The 16,839-nt window shown below is 43.1% G+C and overlaps 1 protein-coding gene across 2 annotated transcripts in view; it reads right to left on the bottom strand.

Moving 5' to 3' along the window:
• Positions 1 to 16,839, bottom strand: part of CLSTN1 (calsyntenin 1) — an 80,261-nt gene that overhangs the window by 11,552 nt on the left and 51,870 nt on the right. The window contains exons 3-10 of one of the 2 annotated variants that reach the window (XM_081226070.1): positions 15,497 to 15,526; positions 14,127 to 14,322; positions 12,356 to 12,564; positions 9,102 to 9,251; positions 8,807 to 8,992; positions 6,018 to 6,266; positions 5,558 to 5,679; positions 167 to 329 (exon numbers count right to left, since the gene is read on the bottom strand). In XM_081226070.1, coding sequence (XP_081082196.1) covers positions 167 to 329; positions 5,558 to 5,679; positions 6,018 to 6,266; positions 8,807 to 8,992; positions 9,102 to 9,251; positions 12,356 to 12,564; positions 14,127 to 14,322; positions 15,497 to 15,526 — 1,305 coding nt within the window. The remainder of the gene's footprint in view (positions 1 to 166; positions 330 to 5,557; positions 5,680 to 6,017; positions 6,267 to 8,806; positions 8,993 to 9,101; positions 9,252 to 12,355; positions 12,565 to 14,126; positions 14,323 to 15,496; positions 15,527 to 16,839) is intronic. The other variant, XM_081226071.1, reaches the window with a different exon arrangement.

The raw sequence follows: 16,839 nt of genomic DNA, 5'->3' as shown, positions 1-16,839 counted from the left end.
CAGCCGTGCCCCCCAGAAAGGCTACACCGGGCAAAGGAACGAAAAGAGAAAGGAGAGGACAGTAAGGGATGTGAGACTCTGAGAGGAGCCTGTTTCCACCAACAGAGCAGAGAAGAAGTACTGAATTCTCGAAGCCTGGAGGGGACGGGGTGCCGATGACCGTTACCTTGCCAGCAAGCTCCCACCATGAGCTGGGTTTCGATCTTGGATGCATGAAGTGGGTAGTCTTCCATCACAGAGAAGGGCTTGTGAGAGACGCCGTCCACATAAAGAGTCACGTTTGGGATTTCCACGTTGAGGACATAGTGATGCCATTCCTCGTCACAGACCTACAAGGCCAAGAGGGTGAGTGGTTAAGTGTGAAACGTCCACCTTCCCTCTCACCCAAAGACGCAGCCATGAGAGTGACATAACTGGACATGAGAACAAGTCACCCAGAATGAACCTCTGTCTTCCTAAAAAGGAAAAGACTTAAAATGACAACAACAAAATACGTCTCATCCCACCGCATCTCACCTCAAAAGGTCAAGGTGACACTACCATCTCTAGGACACTTCAGACTTGGGGGCGCTACTCATTCATCATGTGACAGGACCCCAGACAGGGAGCTGCCCGATTCCCTTCTGCCAACAGCATGACACCAGGAAATTCTAGTATCGGCAGGATGGACACCACCCAGGGGGCTGGCCATTCCTTTTCTGGATCAAAATGAAAAATGTGGCACTTCCCTGGTGGCGCAGTGGTTGAAAATCCGCCTGCCAATGCAGAGGCCACGGGTTCGAGCCCTGGTCTGGAAAGATCCCACATGCCACGGAGCAACTAAGCCCGTGCACCACAACTACTGAGCCTGAGCTCTAGAGCCCACGTGCTGCAACTACTGAAGCCTGCGCACCTAGAGCCCGTGCTCTGCAACAAGAGAAGCCACCGCAATGAGAAGCCTGTGCACCACAACGAAGAGTAGCCCCTGCTCGCTGCAACTAGAGAAAGCCCGCGTGCAGCAACAAGGACCCAACACAGCCAAAAATAAATAAATAAAAATCTTTTTAAAAAATGAAAAATGCCTCCAGTTTCTGAACGAGGCCCACTACAGCACATGTGCTTTCTTTTTCGGTTCAAAGGTGATGGTCTAATAAATACGAACATACAGCTCAGACGGCCAAATTCAACTGAGCTCCTCTCCTACCATGAAGGAGCAGCTCCCCAGTATCTCCCCTGCTGTCATGTGGGGTGCTGGCCTGCTGTCTCCAAGGCCTGGCTGCTCTGGCATTCCCCGATTTCTGGCTTTAGAGGAAGAGGCAGACATGCAAGAACAGGGACAGGCAGAGAACGAGGCGCTATGGGATGAAATTTCTAAAACTGTATTTTTAAAAAGCCTGCCCAGGGCTTCCCTGGTGGCGCAGTGGTTGAGAACCTGCCTGCCAATGCAGGGGACACGGGTTCGAGCCCTGGTCTGGGAAGATCCCACATGCCGCGGAGCAACTAGGCCCGTGCGCCACAACTACTGAGCGTGCACGTCTGGAGCCTGTGCTCCACAGCAAGAGGCCACAATAGTGAGAGGCCCGTGCACCGTGATGAAGAGTGGCCCCTGCTCACCGCAACTGGAGAGGGCCCTCGCACAGAAACGAAGGCCCAACACAGCCATAAATAAACAAATAAATTAAAAAAAAAAAAAAAAGCCTGCCCAGGGACTTCCCTGTGTGGTCCAGTGGTTAAGAAATCTGCCTTCCCTGGTGGCACAGTGGTAGAGAGTCCGCCTGCCGATGCAGGGGACACGGGTTTGTGCCCCGGTCCGGGAGGATCCCACGTGCCGTGGAGCGACTGGACCCGTGAGCCATGGCCACTGAGCCTGCGCATCCGGAGCCTGTGCTCCGCAACGGGAGAGGCCACAACAGTGAGAGGCCCGCGTACCGCAAAAAAAAAAAAAAAAAAAAGAAATCTGCCTTCCAATGCAGGGGATGTGAGTTTGATCCCTGGTTGGGGAACTAAGATCCCACATGCAGCAGGGCAACTAAGCCCGCACACCACAACTACTGAGCCCGCGCACCGCAACTAGAGAGAAGCCCCTGCGTCACAACTAGAGAGAAGCCCATGTGCCGCAACGAATAGCCCGCGTGCCGCAACTAAGACCCAATGCAGCCAAAAATAAATATTTAGAAATAATAAATAAATAAATAGCTTGTCCAATTTACCTTTAAACTCTAAGAAACTGAACCAAGGAGAAATCAAGAGCTAAAACAGACCAGAAACATCAAAATAAATGAAGAAATTACCAAAGATTACCCCCAAAAGAAAAGCAGCTGCTCTTGATAAGTCTGAGGAAAAAATTCAAATCTCTAATATTGTATATATGTTTATTATATATGCATAATGTATGTGTGTATAAATGTATAAGCACATATTTCTAAATAAAGAAATTGCACAGTAATTCACTTTTGAGACAGATAAGATCTTAATTTTAGTTTCTTTATTTAAAACAAGTTCTGTAATATATGCTACTTCCGAAAGTAATTTATATTACACCCCCAGTTTTTAAAATAGTACAGGTTTCTTGGGAAATACCAGGAGCATATTCTGAGAAGAGAGTAGGAGAATTACTATAATTTTTTAATTTCCTTAAAAACACGGTGATTAGGGTAGTAAAACCCCAAACCACAGACAACACCCACGACAATACTGGTGACAAAGTAACTACATGAATGCTGAAACAAGTCGGGTGGAGGAAAGCAACAGGGCTTCTGATCCAGGTGATACCAGAGTGTGTGAAGCCACATTTTTAAAAAAATACTTTATGAAAACAACAGAATGGAGAGATCAAACCCTAAAGCTAGGAAAAAAAAAAAAAAGTCATGTTTTTCAAAGTGTAGGAAAGCTAATTTCATGTAAAATCGAGGGGGGAAAAATGATCACGACTCAATCCCCAAAAGTTTTTAAAAGAAAAAAAAAAAGACAACCAAAGGGAATAACCTCCCTTCAGATAATGAAACCATACCTGAAAGACATACCTAACAAAAGAGATGAAAATGATAATCTGTTATTTCAAAACACACTAAAAGACATGAGGAAAATGACAAAACAGAAGAACATAGTTTGTAATTAGAGCAACTCAGAAATGAGGTGACAAAGCACAGGAGTGAGTTAAACAAAAGGGAAAGATACAGAAAACAGGTAAAGGATATCAACAAAAGATAAGAGGAGTCCCCAGAGCGGAAAACCAAAGCAATAGAAGAGAATACTAAAAACTATAACAAAAACTTTCCTGAAATACCAAAACGTTTGAAACTAGATACTAAAAAGCATACCGCATATTTGGGAAAACAGACCTAAAACAACCAAGACATATTCGTAAAATTAAATGACCTTAAAAAAAAGAAGGAAAAAAACCCCACAACACATCCCATGGTCATCCAAACAAAAAGACTGAGTGTTTTATAAAGGAAAGAAAATCAGGTTGTTGTCAGATTTTAACAGCAACATTTTACATCAGAACTCAATGGAGAGACATTTTCTGTTCTTGGAAATCTTACATCGGAGCCAGAGATGTTATATCTAGCCAAAGTGACCTTCAGTATAAAGGCCACAGACAAACTATTAAAACAACATGTAAGAACTCAGGAATGAACTGTTCCCATGAGCCCTTCCTGAGAAACACTTCCTACGACCCAAGTGACCAGTGCCACAGGGTGATGACACTGACCACTGACGGCTGCTTAAATCTCAAAGAGAAACAGCTCGAGGGAGCTTAAACAGATCAGAAACATGCAAACCCCATTCTGATCAAGCCTTTACAGCCCAGTCCCAATTTACAGGGTCTAAGGAAGAGAGAGGAGCGTGTTAAATGACACCACAGAGAGAGGAGCATGTTTTGTCACCAAAGAAATTCCAAGAGAGAAGAGGAAAATCTATAGATTAAAATAAACTCAAAAGGTCTATCAGCCAATCCCACTGTATGGCGCCTTATTTGGATCCTGATTCAAACAAACAAATTTGTAAACACGAAAACATCTATGAGACAATTTGAACAAAAATTATTAATAGTGGAGGTTAACAATGAAACAAGGTTGACCAAGAGCTGACAATTATTGAAGCCGGGGTGTGTGGAGTTGTTCCTTACACTAATCTGTCCACTTTTACCTATGTGTGAAATTTTCCATGATAAAGTTTCTAAAACATGTAATCAGAAGAAACTGAATATATAAGTGTAGACTGTGGTAACTAAAAACAAAACTGTACCTAAAATGTCTACCTACACTGCAAAATTTTTTTCTGGATGATACCTTTCTTAGTTTCTTGAAAAAACTGATGACAAAAGTTTCCGAGAAAGAAATGATCTATGTAAATAAAAATTACAACAGTAAGAGATGAACGCTGCCAACTGGACAGTCACTTCATCTTTCCACCGTCACATACTTTTTTCCTTTCTCATATGTGCTCTTATATCTATCTATCTATCTTGTAACTGTTTCAGACAATGTTATATTTTACCAACTACAGGCACATATAACACTATGTCAGCTCTTATCCACAAACTCCATGAGGCAAATAAACTAAGCTCAGGTTTCCTTCTTGTCCCAACTCTAAATCACAAGAGGAAACGACCTGCTGTGATTTTAATGAAAAGGCTTTCTCAGTTTACAGCATCTCCTCATTTCCTGTAACACATTGATTCTTTGCACATGACACTTGATTTTTATCACAGCAACTGTTAGGAAATCAGCTTTGCAAAGATATGACATCATCACAAGAAGTATAATGTGCTCTAATGTTGAAACTATAAATTCCCGCGAGCTAAATAATAGTTCATGTGATGTCTGAAAGATGTCAAGATTGCTGGTTCCTTGAATATTTAAAATATCCCATTGCACCCCCGAATTTGCTGAGGCACCCAGGGTCCTTGGCACAATTTGGGAGCCAAGGCCTTAAATAATAAACAAATACAAGGACCTCAATCCCAATTTTTAAGCAAGTGCTGCTTATCTCAATAAATTATAACACGATTTTTGGGATTTAAAACATATCATTTCTTTATACAGGCAGACCTTGGAGACATCACAGGTTTGGTTCCAGACCACACCAATAAATCGAGTATCACAATAAAGCGAGTCCTACGAATTTATTTTGGTTTCCCAGTGCATATAAATTTATGTTTACACTATACTGTGGTCTATTAAGTGTGCAACTAACTGCATTATGTCTAAAAAATAACAGTGTACATACCTTCATTAAAAAATACTGCTAAAAATGCTAACATTATCTGACAATGCAGGGTTGCCACAAGCCTTCAATTTATAAAAACTGCAATATCTGTGAAGCGCAATAAAATGAGGTACGCCTGTATTAATACTTTATGTATAAAACACATACATGTAAAAAAACAAACTTAGGCTTTCAGTAAAAAGGAGTTCAGTGGATTTAATTTGCTGTCCTATTACCCACAGACACAGAAATCATAAAATCTTAAATAAACCCTGCCCATAAACAGCTGGTCCTGTTCACGGTCGCAGTGCCCATTTAATCTCTCTGAAAAACATCCATAGCAGTGAGTTTTCCATGCACTCACCTGATTCAACTTCCAGTGGAATTCTGCAGGTTTGTATTTCTTCTCTTCTGAAGGATCCTGACGGAGGAGGAAAATAAGCCGGCAGCCGTGGACATAGAGTGAATAATGGTGTCGGTTCATATCTGCGAAGAGTAATTCTACTAGTAAACTGCCGACTTAAGACCCAAAGGAGAAATAAAAGCTATTTCTTTAATGGATCTTGAAGACACAGTTTTATCAGCACGGATGAACTCTCCATGGTGGGCCAAGGCAGGGTTTAGAAAAAATACGCTTGGGCTTTACTGAGAAGAGGGGCCCAATCCACTGAGTAAAGCTAACAAACGCCCAGAGTCCAGTGCTGTGTCTCGAGCACAGAACAACGTGTGTCACCAAGAGCGTGTGGGAGCCTTTAGGGTTAGAATAAGGTGCCCGCCTCCAGGCACCACTGCAGCAGACGCCCCTTACAGCGAAGCTCACCCACCTGTTTTGTCTGAGCTGCAAAGGACCGTCTCCTTCTTCCTGCCAAACGGCCCGTGCCTCATCCACACAGAGATCGTAAAAGGCTCCTTGGGGTTGACAAAAACGACGCCATCTGGGACCCTCACCCCTTGAGTGCCATTGAACTCGAAGATCTGGTCGCTGTCGTGGCCGTTGTCAGTGGGGAGGCCGACGGTCCAGTTCAAGGAGCCGCCCGGCGAAGGGAGCAGCTCAGCTGTGCCAGATGCAGCGCCTAAGCAACATGGAGACACTCGCTATGCATCATGCGACGAACTCAAAAGGGATAAGCATTTCAAAGCCACACTAAGTACCGTCTTCGTTTTTTTGTCTTTTTTTCATTGAACTAGAGTTGATTTACAATGTTGTGTGAATTTCAGGTGTACAGCAAAGTGATTCAGTTATACGTACATATATAAATATATATACTTTTTTTTACATTCTCTTCTGTAATAGGTTAGTACAAGATATTGAGTATAGTTCCCTGTGCTATACAGTAGGTCCTTGTTTATCTATTTTATATATGGTAGTGTGTATATATTTATCCCAAAGTCCTAATTTATCCCTCCCCTCCCCCCCTTTGGTAACCATAAGTTTGTTTTCTATGTCTGTGAGTCTACTTCTGTTTTATAAATAAGTTCATTTGTATAATTTTTTTAGATTCCACATATAAGCGATAGCATATGATATCTGTCTTTGCCTGACTTTCTTCACTTAATATGATAATCTCTAGGTCCACCCATGTTGCTGCAAATGGCAATATTTCATTCTTTTTTATGGCTGAGTAATATTCCACTGTGTGTGTGTATACATACACACACACACATATATATACCTATCTTCTTTACCCATTCATCTGTCAATGGACAGTTAGGTGACTTCCATGTCTTGGTTATTATAAACAGTGCTGCTATGAACACTGGGGTGCATGTATTAAGGTACCACTTTTATCTTAATGGTTATACAGTTTGCTAGTTTCAGTTTACTTCTCCTCAAAAATAAGGGGTTTTATTATTAAAAAGATTCATAAATAATAACCATGGACTTTTTTTTAAAGGAAGAAAAAAAGAGGAGTATAACCTTTAAAACTTTGAATCACTATGTTGTACAGCAACTATACCTCAATAAGAAAATAAAGAAAAGAGAAAAAAAAAAGAAGCATTACTTGTGATCCCACCCCAATATATCCACTATTAACATTTGGGTATAAACACTTCCAGTCCTTTCTTTATGAATGTACACATATTATTAAAATATGTATAATATGTATGAATATATGTTATAAAATATGTATAATACGAATATATTATAAAAACGGAGTCCTGCTATGTACATACCGACATATATTCCCAGTAATATTCTTTACAGCATAATTTAAAATGTCTGAATAGCATTTCATTGTATAGAATTTGTGCTGTGATATATTTAACAGATCTGTCCTGTGCACACGGAGTTGTCCCTATTTTTTCTCTGTGACAAACCTTGCCTTGACTTCTGTGTGTCTCCGTGATTATCCCCTTAGGATAAACTCTTAGAAATGGGATACTAAGCCAAAGAACATGAAACATTTTCACAACTTTTGTTACACATTGCCGGCCTTGATTTTCTTTTAAATTCATCCACAGAGGATTTTGCAACCTTTCACAGCCACTGGGCCCTTGACTTCTCTATTCCTAGGGGCAGCATGACTTGGCTGGGACAGCTTGGTCTTTTGAGTATCATACGATCTTGGTCCAAATCCCAGCTCGGCTACTTCCTAAAAGTGTGACCTTGGGCAAGCGACTCAGCCTCCCTCGGTCTCAACTAATTCTTCTGTAAAGACGAGGCCAATGCTACCACCTTTGTAGGCCTGATGGGAAGATTAAATGAAATAACACATGTGGAAGGACCTAGCGTACAATAAGCACTCAAATAGAAAATTCTTTCTACCTTTAAACTGTTCTGCTGAGAGAATGTTCACTTAATACCATAAAAAACAATGGCATTACGAGAAAGTACGTTTTTTACACTATACTTACATAGTATAAAATAGAAAATGTTCCAGACCTCTTCACTTACATACATTTAGGTGCATGATTATGAGTATTTGGATTCAGAATCAGGATGAGCCAGCAGAGAATATACTTTTTCCCTTTTGCTTCTTCTTCATATGACAATTTCCAATTATGAAAGAAAACTGGTTGCCTAAATCTGTCATTATCACTTAGTGGAAAGACAGATGAGTACTGGAAAACGCTCCCTACAAAAGGCCCTTCCGAGCATCAAGAGGCCACTGAAGTTACCGGTGTTTTACCACCGGCCAAGTGGAACATTCCTCCTCAGCATTTTCGCCAAGAGGCATCCATACCTCACCTTTACCTCATTCAGACAAACCAGAAAAATATCCAAACTGACGGTGAAGATGGAGAACTAGCCTTGGGTCAGATGCGCGATCATTCTGTCTCTCAGCTGCTCCACACCTTGTTTGTGGGACATAAAAACTATAAATTCGATGCAGGTTTCCTTAGTTTCTATTCTCTACTTCACGTTTCCCAAAAGCTACTGCATTACCTATAGCTTTTTTTTTCCTTCAGTCCTTACATAAACGTCTCGTTTCATTTAAAGCTCACTCCTCTTGTAGAATGCCTATCTTGATGATTCTCAATGCATGTTAGAGAAATACTTGCTTCAAATCAGTGGTTCTTAAAATGCACAGACACACACACACACACACGCACACACACTTCTGAACAGACTTTTAGGGGTTCAGGGTCGGTCCCTCTCTCGCCTCCTTACCACAGAGCCGGTGAAGGGACTTCTCGGAGTAGGTGTCGCGGTCACAGCCCTTCCCTATGTGGCTGGTCTCCAGCTCCACCGTCACCTGCACCGAGGCCACCGATTCATCACATGTCTCCAGGTGGACGTTTGGGAAGAGCGCCAAAGCACCGGTGCCAGGCTCGTACTCGACCCTGTTGTTCCATCCTGCGTGGGTCCACACACGGGCGGCGGGGGGGAAGAAAACTCCTGTTAGGTCTCCGTGGGGAACAAATTTTCAGAGCAGGTGTGACAGCAGAGAGACAGTGAGGCTCACCTTGCCACCCAGGGGTGCAGGTGGGCTTGATGCTGATCTTCACCACAACATCTTCTGTCGCCCTCTTCTTCCCGCAGTCGTAGGCCGTGACTGTCAGCTTGTACTGCTGTTCTTTCCTGTAGTTCAGCTTCTCTGTGTTTTTTATATAACCTTCCAAGAGGAAAAACAACAGTGAGAACCCAAACCCATTCTGCTTCTCGCTTCTGACTTTTTTTTTTAATTGAAGTATAGTTGATTGTGTCAGTTTCAGGTGTACAGCAAAGTGATTCATATATATATATATATATATATATTTTTTTTTTTTCCCGATTATTTCCAAACCCACTGTTTTTGACTTCTGTCGTCCTGTGCTGAAACACAAAATGCACGTGTTTCAGCCCTGGAAACACTGACACAGAAATAAACTGATGCTTGAGATAATTAACATTCATGCTCTCCTGAGCTTGAACACACACTAAATCCACCTTGAAGGATTGTTTAAGCAGAGGAATGAGTCTACAGAATTCAGCCTTCATTTATTCTTATAGTTGTATTTGGTTTTATATTTAAGATTTAATAGTTAACATGTAAGAGAATAAAAGAGACAAAATAATTCAAGTATTTCAAATATTAAATTCAAGATGGAGGGCTTCCCTGGTGGCACAGTGGTTAAGAATCCGCCTGTCGATGCTGGGGACACAGGCTCGAGCCCTGGTCCAGGAAGATCCCACATGCCACGGAACAACTAAGCCCGTGTGCCACAACTACTAAGCCTGCGCTCTAGAGCCCACGTGCCACAACTACCGAAGCCTGTGCACCTAGAGCCCATGCTCCGCAACAAGAGAAGCCATCGCAGTGAGAAGCCCGCGCACCGCGATGAAGAGTAGCCCCTGCTCGCCACAACTAGAGAAAGCCCGCGCGCAGCAACGAAGACCCAACACAGCCAAAAATAAAACAAATTTATAAAAACACAAGATGGAGCTGCATTAAATACTTCTTGCTAAAAGATTTACTTTGTTAGAGAGAGATTTCCTACCCTCAGCCAGTAGAACAGAAGCCTGCTTTTTGAACATGAGTGCAAATGTCTGCAAAGCGTTTGCAATGTCCATCATTTCATCGAAGATTCTGGACTATGCATTAACAATGGAGACACCACAGCATCATCAAGAAGCCGTAACCTAATAAAGAAGCTGTGCTCCAGAATAAGTTAATTCTAGTCAATTACTAAGGATGGTGGGGTGTCTGGCAGCGAGGTATGACCTTCATCTTCAAGACGAGGCAGAAAAGCCAAATCTGATGGAGAACAGAAAACGAAACTGACTAAGAGGCAGTCTCATTCGGATGCACACTGACTGAAAGGTAGGGAGATGAAAAAATAAAAACACCTTGGGCGGGGGATTTTTATTAGATTTTGGTGGGAAAGGAAAAAAGAGGATCACCCTATAAGAGAACACAAGATTTGGTGCCAGAAAAGAGGCTTTCAGGGGACAGAGTAAAAACTTAAACGTGACCTAAATAGACATTTCTCCAAAGACATAGGTGGCCAAAAGGTACATGCATGAAAAGATGCTCAAAATTGCTAATTATTAGAGAAATGCAAATCAAAACTACAATGAGGTATCACCTCACACCAGTCAGAATGGCCATCATCAAAAAGTCTACAAATAATAAATGCTGGAGAGGGTGTGGAGAAAAGGGAACCCTCCTACACTGTTGCTGGGAATGTAAACTGGTGCAGCCACCATGGAGAACAGTAACGGAGGGTCCTTAAAAAACTACAAACAGAGCTACCAAATGATCCAGCAATCCCACTCCTGGGCATATATCTGGAGAAAACCACAATTCAAAAAGATACAGTGCACCCCAATGTTCACTGCAACACTGTTTACAATAGCCAGGACATGGAAGCAACCTAAATGTCCATCGACAGATGAATGGATAAAGATGCGGTATATGTATACAATGGAATATTACTCAGCCATAAAAAAGAATGAAATAATGCCATTTGCAGCAACATGGATGGACCTAGCAGTTATCATACTAAGTGAAGTAAGCCAGAAAGAGAAAGACAAACATCATGATGTGCCTTAAATGTGGAATGTTTAAAAAAATTATACAAATGAACTTACATACAAAACAGAAATAGACCCATAGACATAGAAGACAAACTTATGGTTACCAAAGGGGAAGGGGGGGAAATAAATTAGGAGATTGGGATAAACATACACACACTACTATATATAAAATAGGGCTTCCCTGGTGGCGCAGTGGTTAAGAATCAGCCTGCCAGTGCAGGGGGCAAGGGTTTAAGCCCTGGTCCAGGAAGATCCCACGTGCCACGGAGCAACTAAGCCCGTGCACCACAACTACTGAGCCTGAGCTCTAGAGCCCATAAGCCACAACTACTGAGCCCACGTGCCACAAATACTGAAGCCCGCGTGCCTAGAGCCCGTGCTCCACAACAAGAGAAGCCACTGCGATGAGAAGCCCACGCACCGCAATGAAGAGTAGCCCCTGCTCACCACAACTAGAGAAAGCCCACACGCAGCAACAAAGACCCAGTGCAGCCAAAAATAAATGAATTAATTTTTTAAAAAAGTTAAAAAAAAAATAGATAACCAACAAGGACCTACTATATAGCACAGGGAACTGTAGTCAATATTTTGTAATAACATATAAGGGAAAAGAATCTGAAAAAAAAAATATATATATATATAAAACTGAATCACTTTGCAGTATGCCTGAAACTAACACAACACTGTAAATCAACTACACTTTAACTAAAAAACAAAAAAACTTAAATGTGACACAGACACACCAAGTTAGGTCTTGCTATGGACTGAATGTGTGTGTTCCCCAAAATTCTTATGTTGAACTCTTGACCCTCAATGTGATGGTAGTAGGAGGTGGGGCCTCTGGGAGGTGAGGAGGTTTAGTCGAGGTCTTGAGGGTGGAGCCCTCATGACGGGACTAGTGTCCTTACAAGAGAAAGAGACTAGAGCTTCCTCCCTGCCACGAGAGGACACAGCAAGAAGCAGGTCCTCACTGACGTTCGGCACCTTCATCTTGGACTTCTCAGCCTCCAGAACTGTGAAAAGTAAGTGTCTGCTGTTTTGGCCCCCTAGGTTTATGGTATTTTGTTAGAGCAGCCTAAGCGGACTAACTGTGAGTTTCACCGAAGTGCAGACAAAGTTTGGGTTTGCAGCCGACTGGCACAGAGGGGCTGCCTACCCCATCTCCCCCGCAGTGAGGAAAGTACGCTCCCAGGTGCTCACCATCTTTGTCGACAGCAAATGGCACATCCGGGGTGACAATTTCATAGCTGCAAATCTGGCTGAACTGGGGGGAGCAGTCTGCGTCCACCGCCTCCACCCTCAGGATGCTGCCATACTGCTTGCCCTCCACCACCGTTGCTTTGTAGGACTTCTCCTTGAATACAGGTGCGTACTCGTTCACGTCGTTCACCTGAATATGGACAGTTGCTCTGGAAGAAGGGGGGAGGGGAAAGGCTGTGTGTTTTGCTTGTTTTTTTTACCCCAAGAATAAAATTCCGCCCTATTCTTAAATTTCCTTTAACTTTTAAAGTTAATATAGGAATCTGGTTGATTCTTCCAAGTCCTAGCGAGTAAGAGAGCTGGCAGTAATATGAAATAAGAGACTTGGGGGCTTCCCTGGTGGCGCAGTGGTTGGGAGTCCGCCTGCCGATGCAGGGGACGTGGGTTCGTGCCCCGGTCCGGGAAGATCCCACATGCCGTGGAGCAGCTGGGCCCGTGAGCCATGGCCGCTGAGCCTGCGCGTCGGAGCCTGTGCTCCGCAACGGGAGAGGCCGCAACAGTGAGAGGCCCGCGTACCGTAAAGAAAAAAAAAAAAAAAGAGAGAGAGAGAGACTTGGGATTTTCTTGACAATGTGTGGCAGGGCTGGCAGAAGGGAGATAAACTATATCAGACATCTGTTTGCTCTCCCATCGAAAAGTTAAAAATATTTTGTTGCAAAATCCGAAAAAAAATTAGGGAGAAGATGGGAAATTATGAGCATTAAAACCAGTTCTGCCCTGCTTCTAAGGAATAGAGACCATCCGGAACCCACTGCTGGGACAGCATCCACTGCTGACCCAACTCATGAGGGACCTCGACCTGCCCTTCCTGGTTCCATGTTCCGTCTCCCCGGCCTGGGCACAAGAAAACTAGGGCATCATCAGACCAGGCTACAAACAGAAAACTGTCAGTCTCATGTGCTACTTACTGACCAGGGCATGTTTCTGAATCAGACAAGGTCCCTGACTGAAATGAGGTCTTTTTCAAGGAAAATGATAATATCACATTTTGTAAAAAGGATGAGGCAGGATTCACTGGCAGGCAGCACTCCCACTGTTCACCAAGACCCTCCACATCCCAGTGCTACCCATCCATCCTGACCCTCACAATGGGTTACGCGACCTCACCTCACCTATGTATCCTCCTTCCTTAGCCAATACACTAAGGAGAAACTGAGACACGACAAAGTTAAATTTGCCTAATGTCGAAGGGCTAGTAAGTGGCGGAGAAAAGACTAGAAAAGGGCTAAATCCAAGTCTTGTTCCATCTTCTCCGTGACACCAGTAGTTCTCAACTGGCAGGAGCGAGGTGAGCACACCCAGGACGGGGTGCAGAAGTCAGCTTTCTTCCACCAGCTCAAAAGCGTTTCATGCCCTTTAAATTTACAGAAAAAAAAAAAAAAAGAGATACACGTAACAACAAAATATCTTCCTCTGGGAAAAAGTAGGCTTTTTGAATTTTCAATGTAAGGCCCTAGTTTCTTCACTAGGGTATCTGGTGGGATAAAATTACTCATTTGTTCATTTATTCAACACCTACTATGTGCCAGGCACTTTGCTGGGAGCCATACACAAGGGTAAACAGGATACCTGCCCTCAAAGAGCTTACAATCTCACTGGGGACGATTGGGAACTAGCCTCTGCCTCATGTTTCAGAAACAAGAAGTCTTGGGGCAGCGGCAACTGTCACCACTTTCCTCACACACACACGCTCTCTGTCCAGCTCACTTACTTATGAGACTTTTTCACGTTGGCCCCATCAGGCCCCTTCCCGCAGTCGTAGGCCTGGATGGTGAATGTGTAGTCCTTCTGGAGTTCACAGTCCAGTTTCTCTTTTGAGCGAATGATTCCCTCGCCGGTGGATTTATCCACCACTACTGCATCGAAGGGGACATTCTGCCCATGAATCTTAAATCCGCAAATCTCACCTAGGGAGTCAAAACAGCGTGGGTTAGAATTTCCACCACACAAACCCAGGGCACAACTCCCCTCCTCCCCCAAAGAAAATAAACAACAACAATTTGGCAGCCAGGGGTTTAGGGAGTCTGTGAACAAAGCAAGGGCACTTGTGCTTGGACAGGGGGGTAAGTTCTGGGGCTTTAGTAAAAAGAAGCATGTTCTGGGTTTCCAAGCAACTTGTTTAAACTTTGCATTCATTCATGCAGGAATACAAAAGAGAAAGAGAAAAAATATAGACAGGCATTTCACAGGAGTACTTAAGAGAGCTCCAGGGCAAAGTAGTTTCATTAGCAAACAGCCAAGGCCTTGATAACACGGAGGAACTGCCCAGCTACGTGGGAGGGCTGGGCAGCTATTTTGATTTGGACCAGAGAAGGGGCTAGAAGGCACAGTTAAGTGTTGAGAGAGGAAGAAGCGTGAGGCATAGGTTCAGCACCGTTATTACAGAAAGTCTGTCAAAAAAAAAAAAAAAAAAATCGAAGAAACAAGTCTTCCTGTGCAATGAGCCTGGCTAAAATTAGGGAATCAAAACAAACTACCGAATGAGAAAAAGGTAGAAATACCAACTTTTCAGGCATCCATTTCAACAGCTATCAGCTACCATTAAGATACAGTTTCCATTCTCGGGAGGGATTTGCTAGACTTGCCTTCGTTTCGGACTTTATCCTATGAGACCTGAAAAAGAAGCCTGCCTGGGACCGTAAGCACAGCCAAGTTGGTCTACAAGCTTCTTTAGGAGTTGAAATCTAGGTTTCCATTCTGGCCCACGGGAGCATACATATAAATACTTTGATGTAGGTATAAAACTTCACAGAGTATATTTCACATACAAATAAAAGTGAACTCTTCCAAAATCACAACGAGTAGAAAATGGTTACAAAGTGAATCTCTTAAATCCAATGTTAAAAAAGGAACAGGATTCTCCATATAGTTCAAATGGATGTCTGATTTCCAGGTATTTCTAACCAAGGGTCTGGTTACATACAATTTCCATCAATATACTTAAAAATAGAAACAAAGTAGGAGAATCAATAGGGATAAGGGAACAGGACAGTTTCTTCTGTTTCGGGGCTGATTCCCAATTTTATAAACACAGTTAGTGGGTTACTGTCCATGGGAGGCGTAGAAAGAACCCTTTATCACCTTCTTTGGTGACTGTCACCTCAAAACTCTCTAAAGGGAGAAAAGACAAACCCATGTCAGTAACACAGGAAAGAAGGAAGCCAAAACAACAAGGAAAAAAAAGTCAAAGATGCACGTATTACACAGAAAAGCTTGACATGATCGAACAACAAATTCAGCAGCCAGCTTTAGCAAAACTGTATCTTCAGTAACAAAGCATCTCTATGAACCCAACGTGCCACAGATTACACTAGCTTAGTGATGAAATGCTGCTATAAAGTCTCCTCACACCCTCAGGTGTCACGAGGATTTTTCTCTTCATGACTGCCTTGATGATAACGGTTTCTAAGTAAGTCTACTTGTTATTTTACAGTTTTCGGATTTTCATTTTCAAGCTAAGTTCTCAGTGGCTGGATTCTGGTAACTTTCAAGTCGTCGTTAGACTTAGCAAAACAGTCGGAGGAAAGGGTTGCACTTTAACCCTTTGTTCTTGAGCTGAATAATAATCCGTTCTCACCTAAAGTACCCAACCAAGGCAACAAATACAAAGCCCTCTTCTAATGGAACATATACTTAAATGCGAACTGAAACCAGATTCGGTACTAACTGGAGCGATGCTACAGCGATCATGGCTTTTATTTTGTGAAAACAGCTGTTCTCCCAAGTCAATATAAATCCTGCTCACCTCACCCTGCGACCCCTACAGAGTAGAAGTCCCTCTCCCCGGACTCAGTGTGGCCTCGCCGGGGAAACCGTCCCTCCCCCCAGAGGTTACTCAGCCTCAATTCCCTGCTTTTTTTTTTTTTTTTAATGGTTTTACCACATATTTGCGTATCCCTCAACAGTGTTGTTTCATTTTGTTTATTTTTGAGTTTCAAAACATGGCCATCCTATGGTGTGCAATTGCTGTGACTTGCTTTTTCACTTGACCTTTTCCAACCGTGTGTGTCTGAGAGGTCTTCGTCCCTGTTGGCATATGCAGTCACATAGTTCACTCACTCTCACTAGCACGCACAGGGAGAACCCAATGAGTTAAAACATAAGCGCTTAAAACATTGCCCGGCACAAAGAAAGCGCTCCGCGAACGTCTGCCGTCACTGTAGTTATTTCCCATTGTGTGAACACACCGTAACTCCAGTGTTTTGCTGTGTATGAACAAGGCTACGGTGGGTCCTTCTGTCCTGCTTCCTGGGCACATACACAGGCTCTCTCCAGATCTGTGCTGCCCGGTACAGGAGCCACTAGCCACGTGGGGCTGCTAAAAATTGAACTAAAATTCATATTTTAGTGCGTGATATTAAAAACTCAGTTCCTCGGTCGCAGTGGCTGCATTTCAAGGGCTCAACGGCCACACGTGACTAGTA

The sequence above is a fragment of the Mesoplodon bidens genome (assembly GCF_964165515.1).
Source record: "Mesoplodon bidens genome assembly, chromosome: 2".
Classification (NCBI taxonomy): domain Eukaryota; kingdom Metazoa; phylum Chordata; class Mammalia; order Artiodactyla; family Ziphiidae; genus Mesoplodon; species Mesoplodon bidens.
Note: the sequence above shows the minus strand (reverse complement) of the source record. Positions and strands in the feature narration are given on the sequence as shown.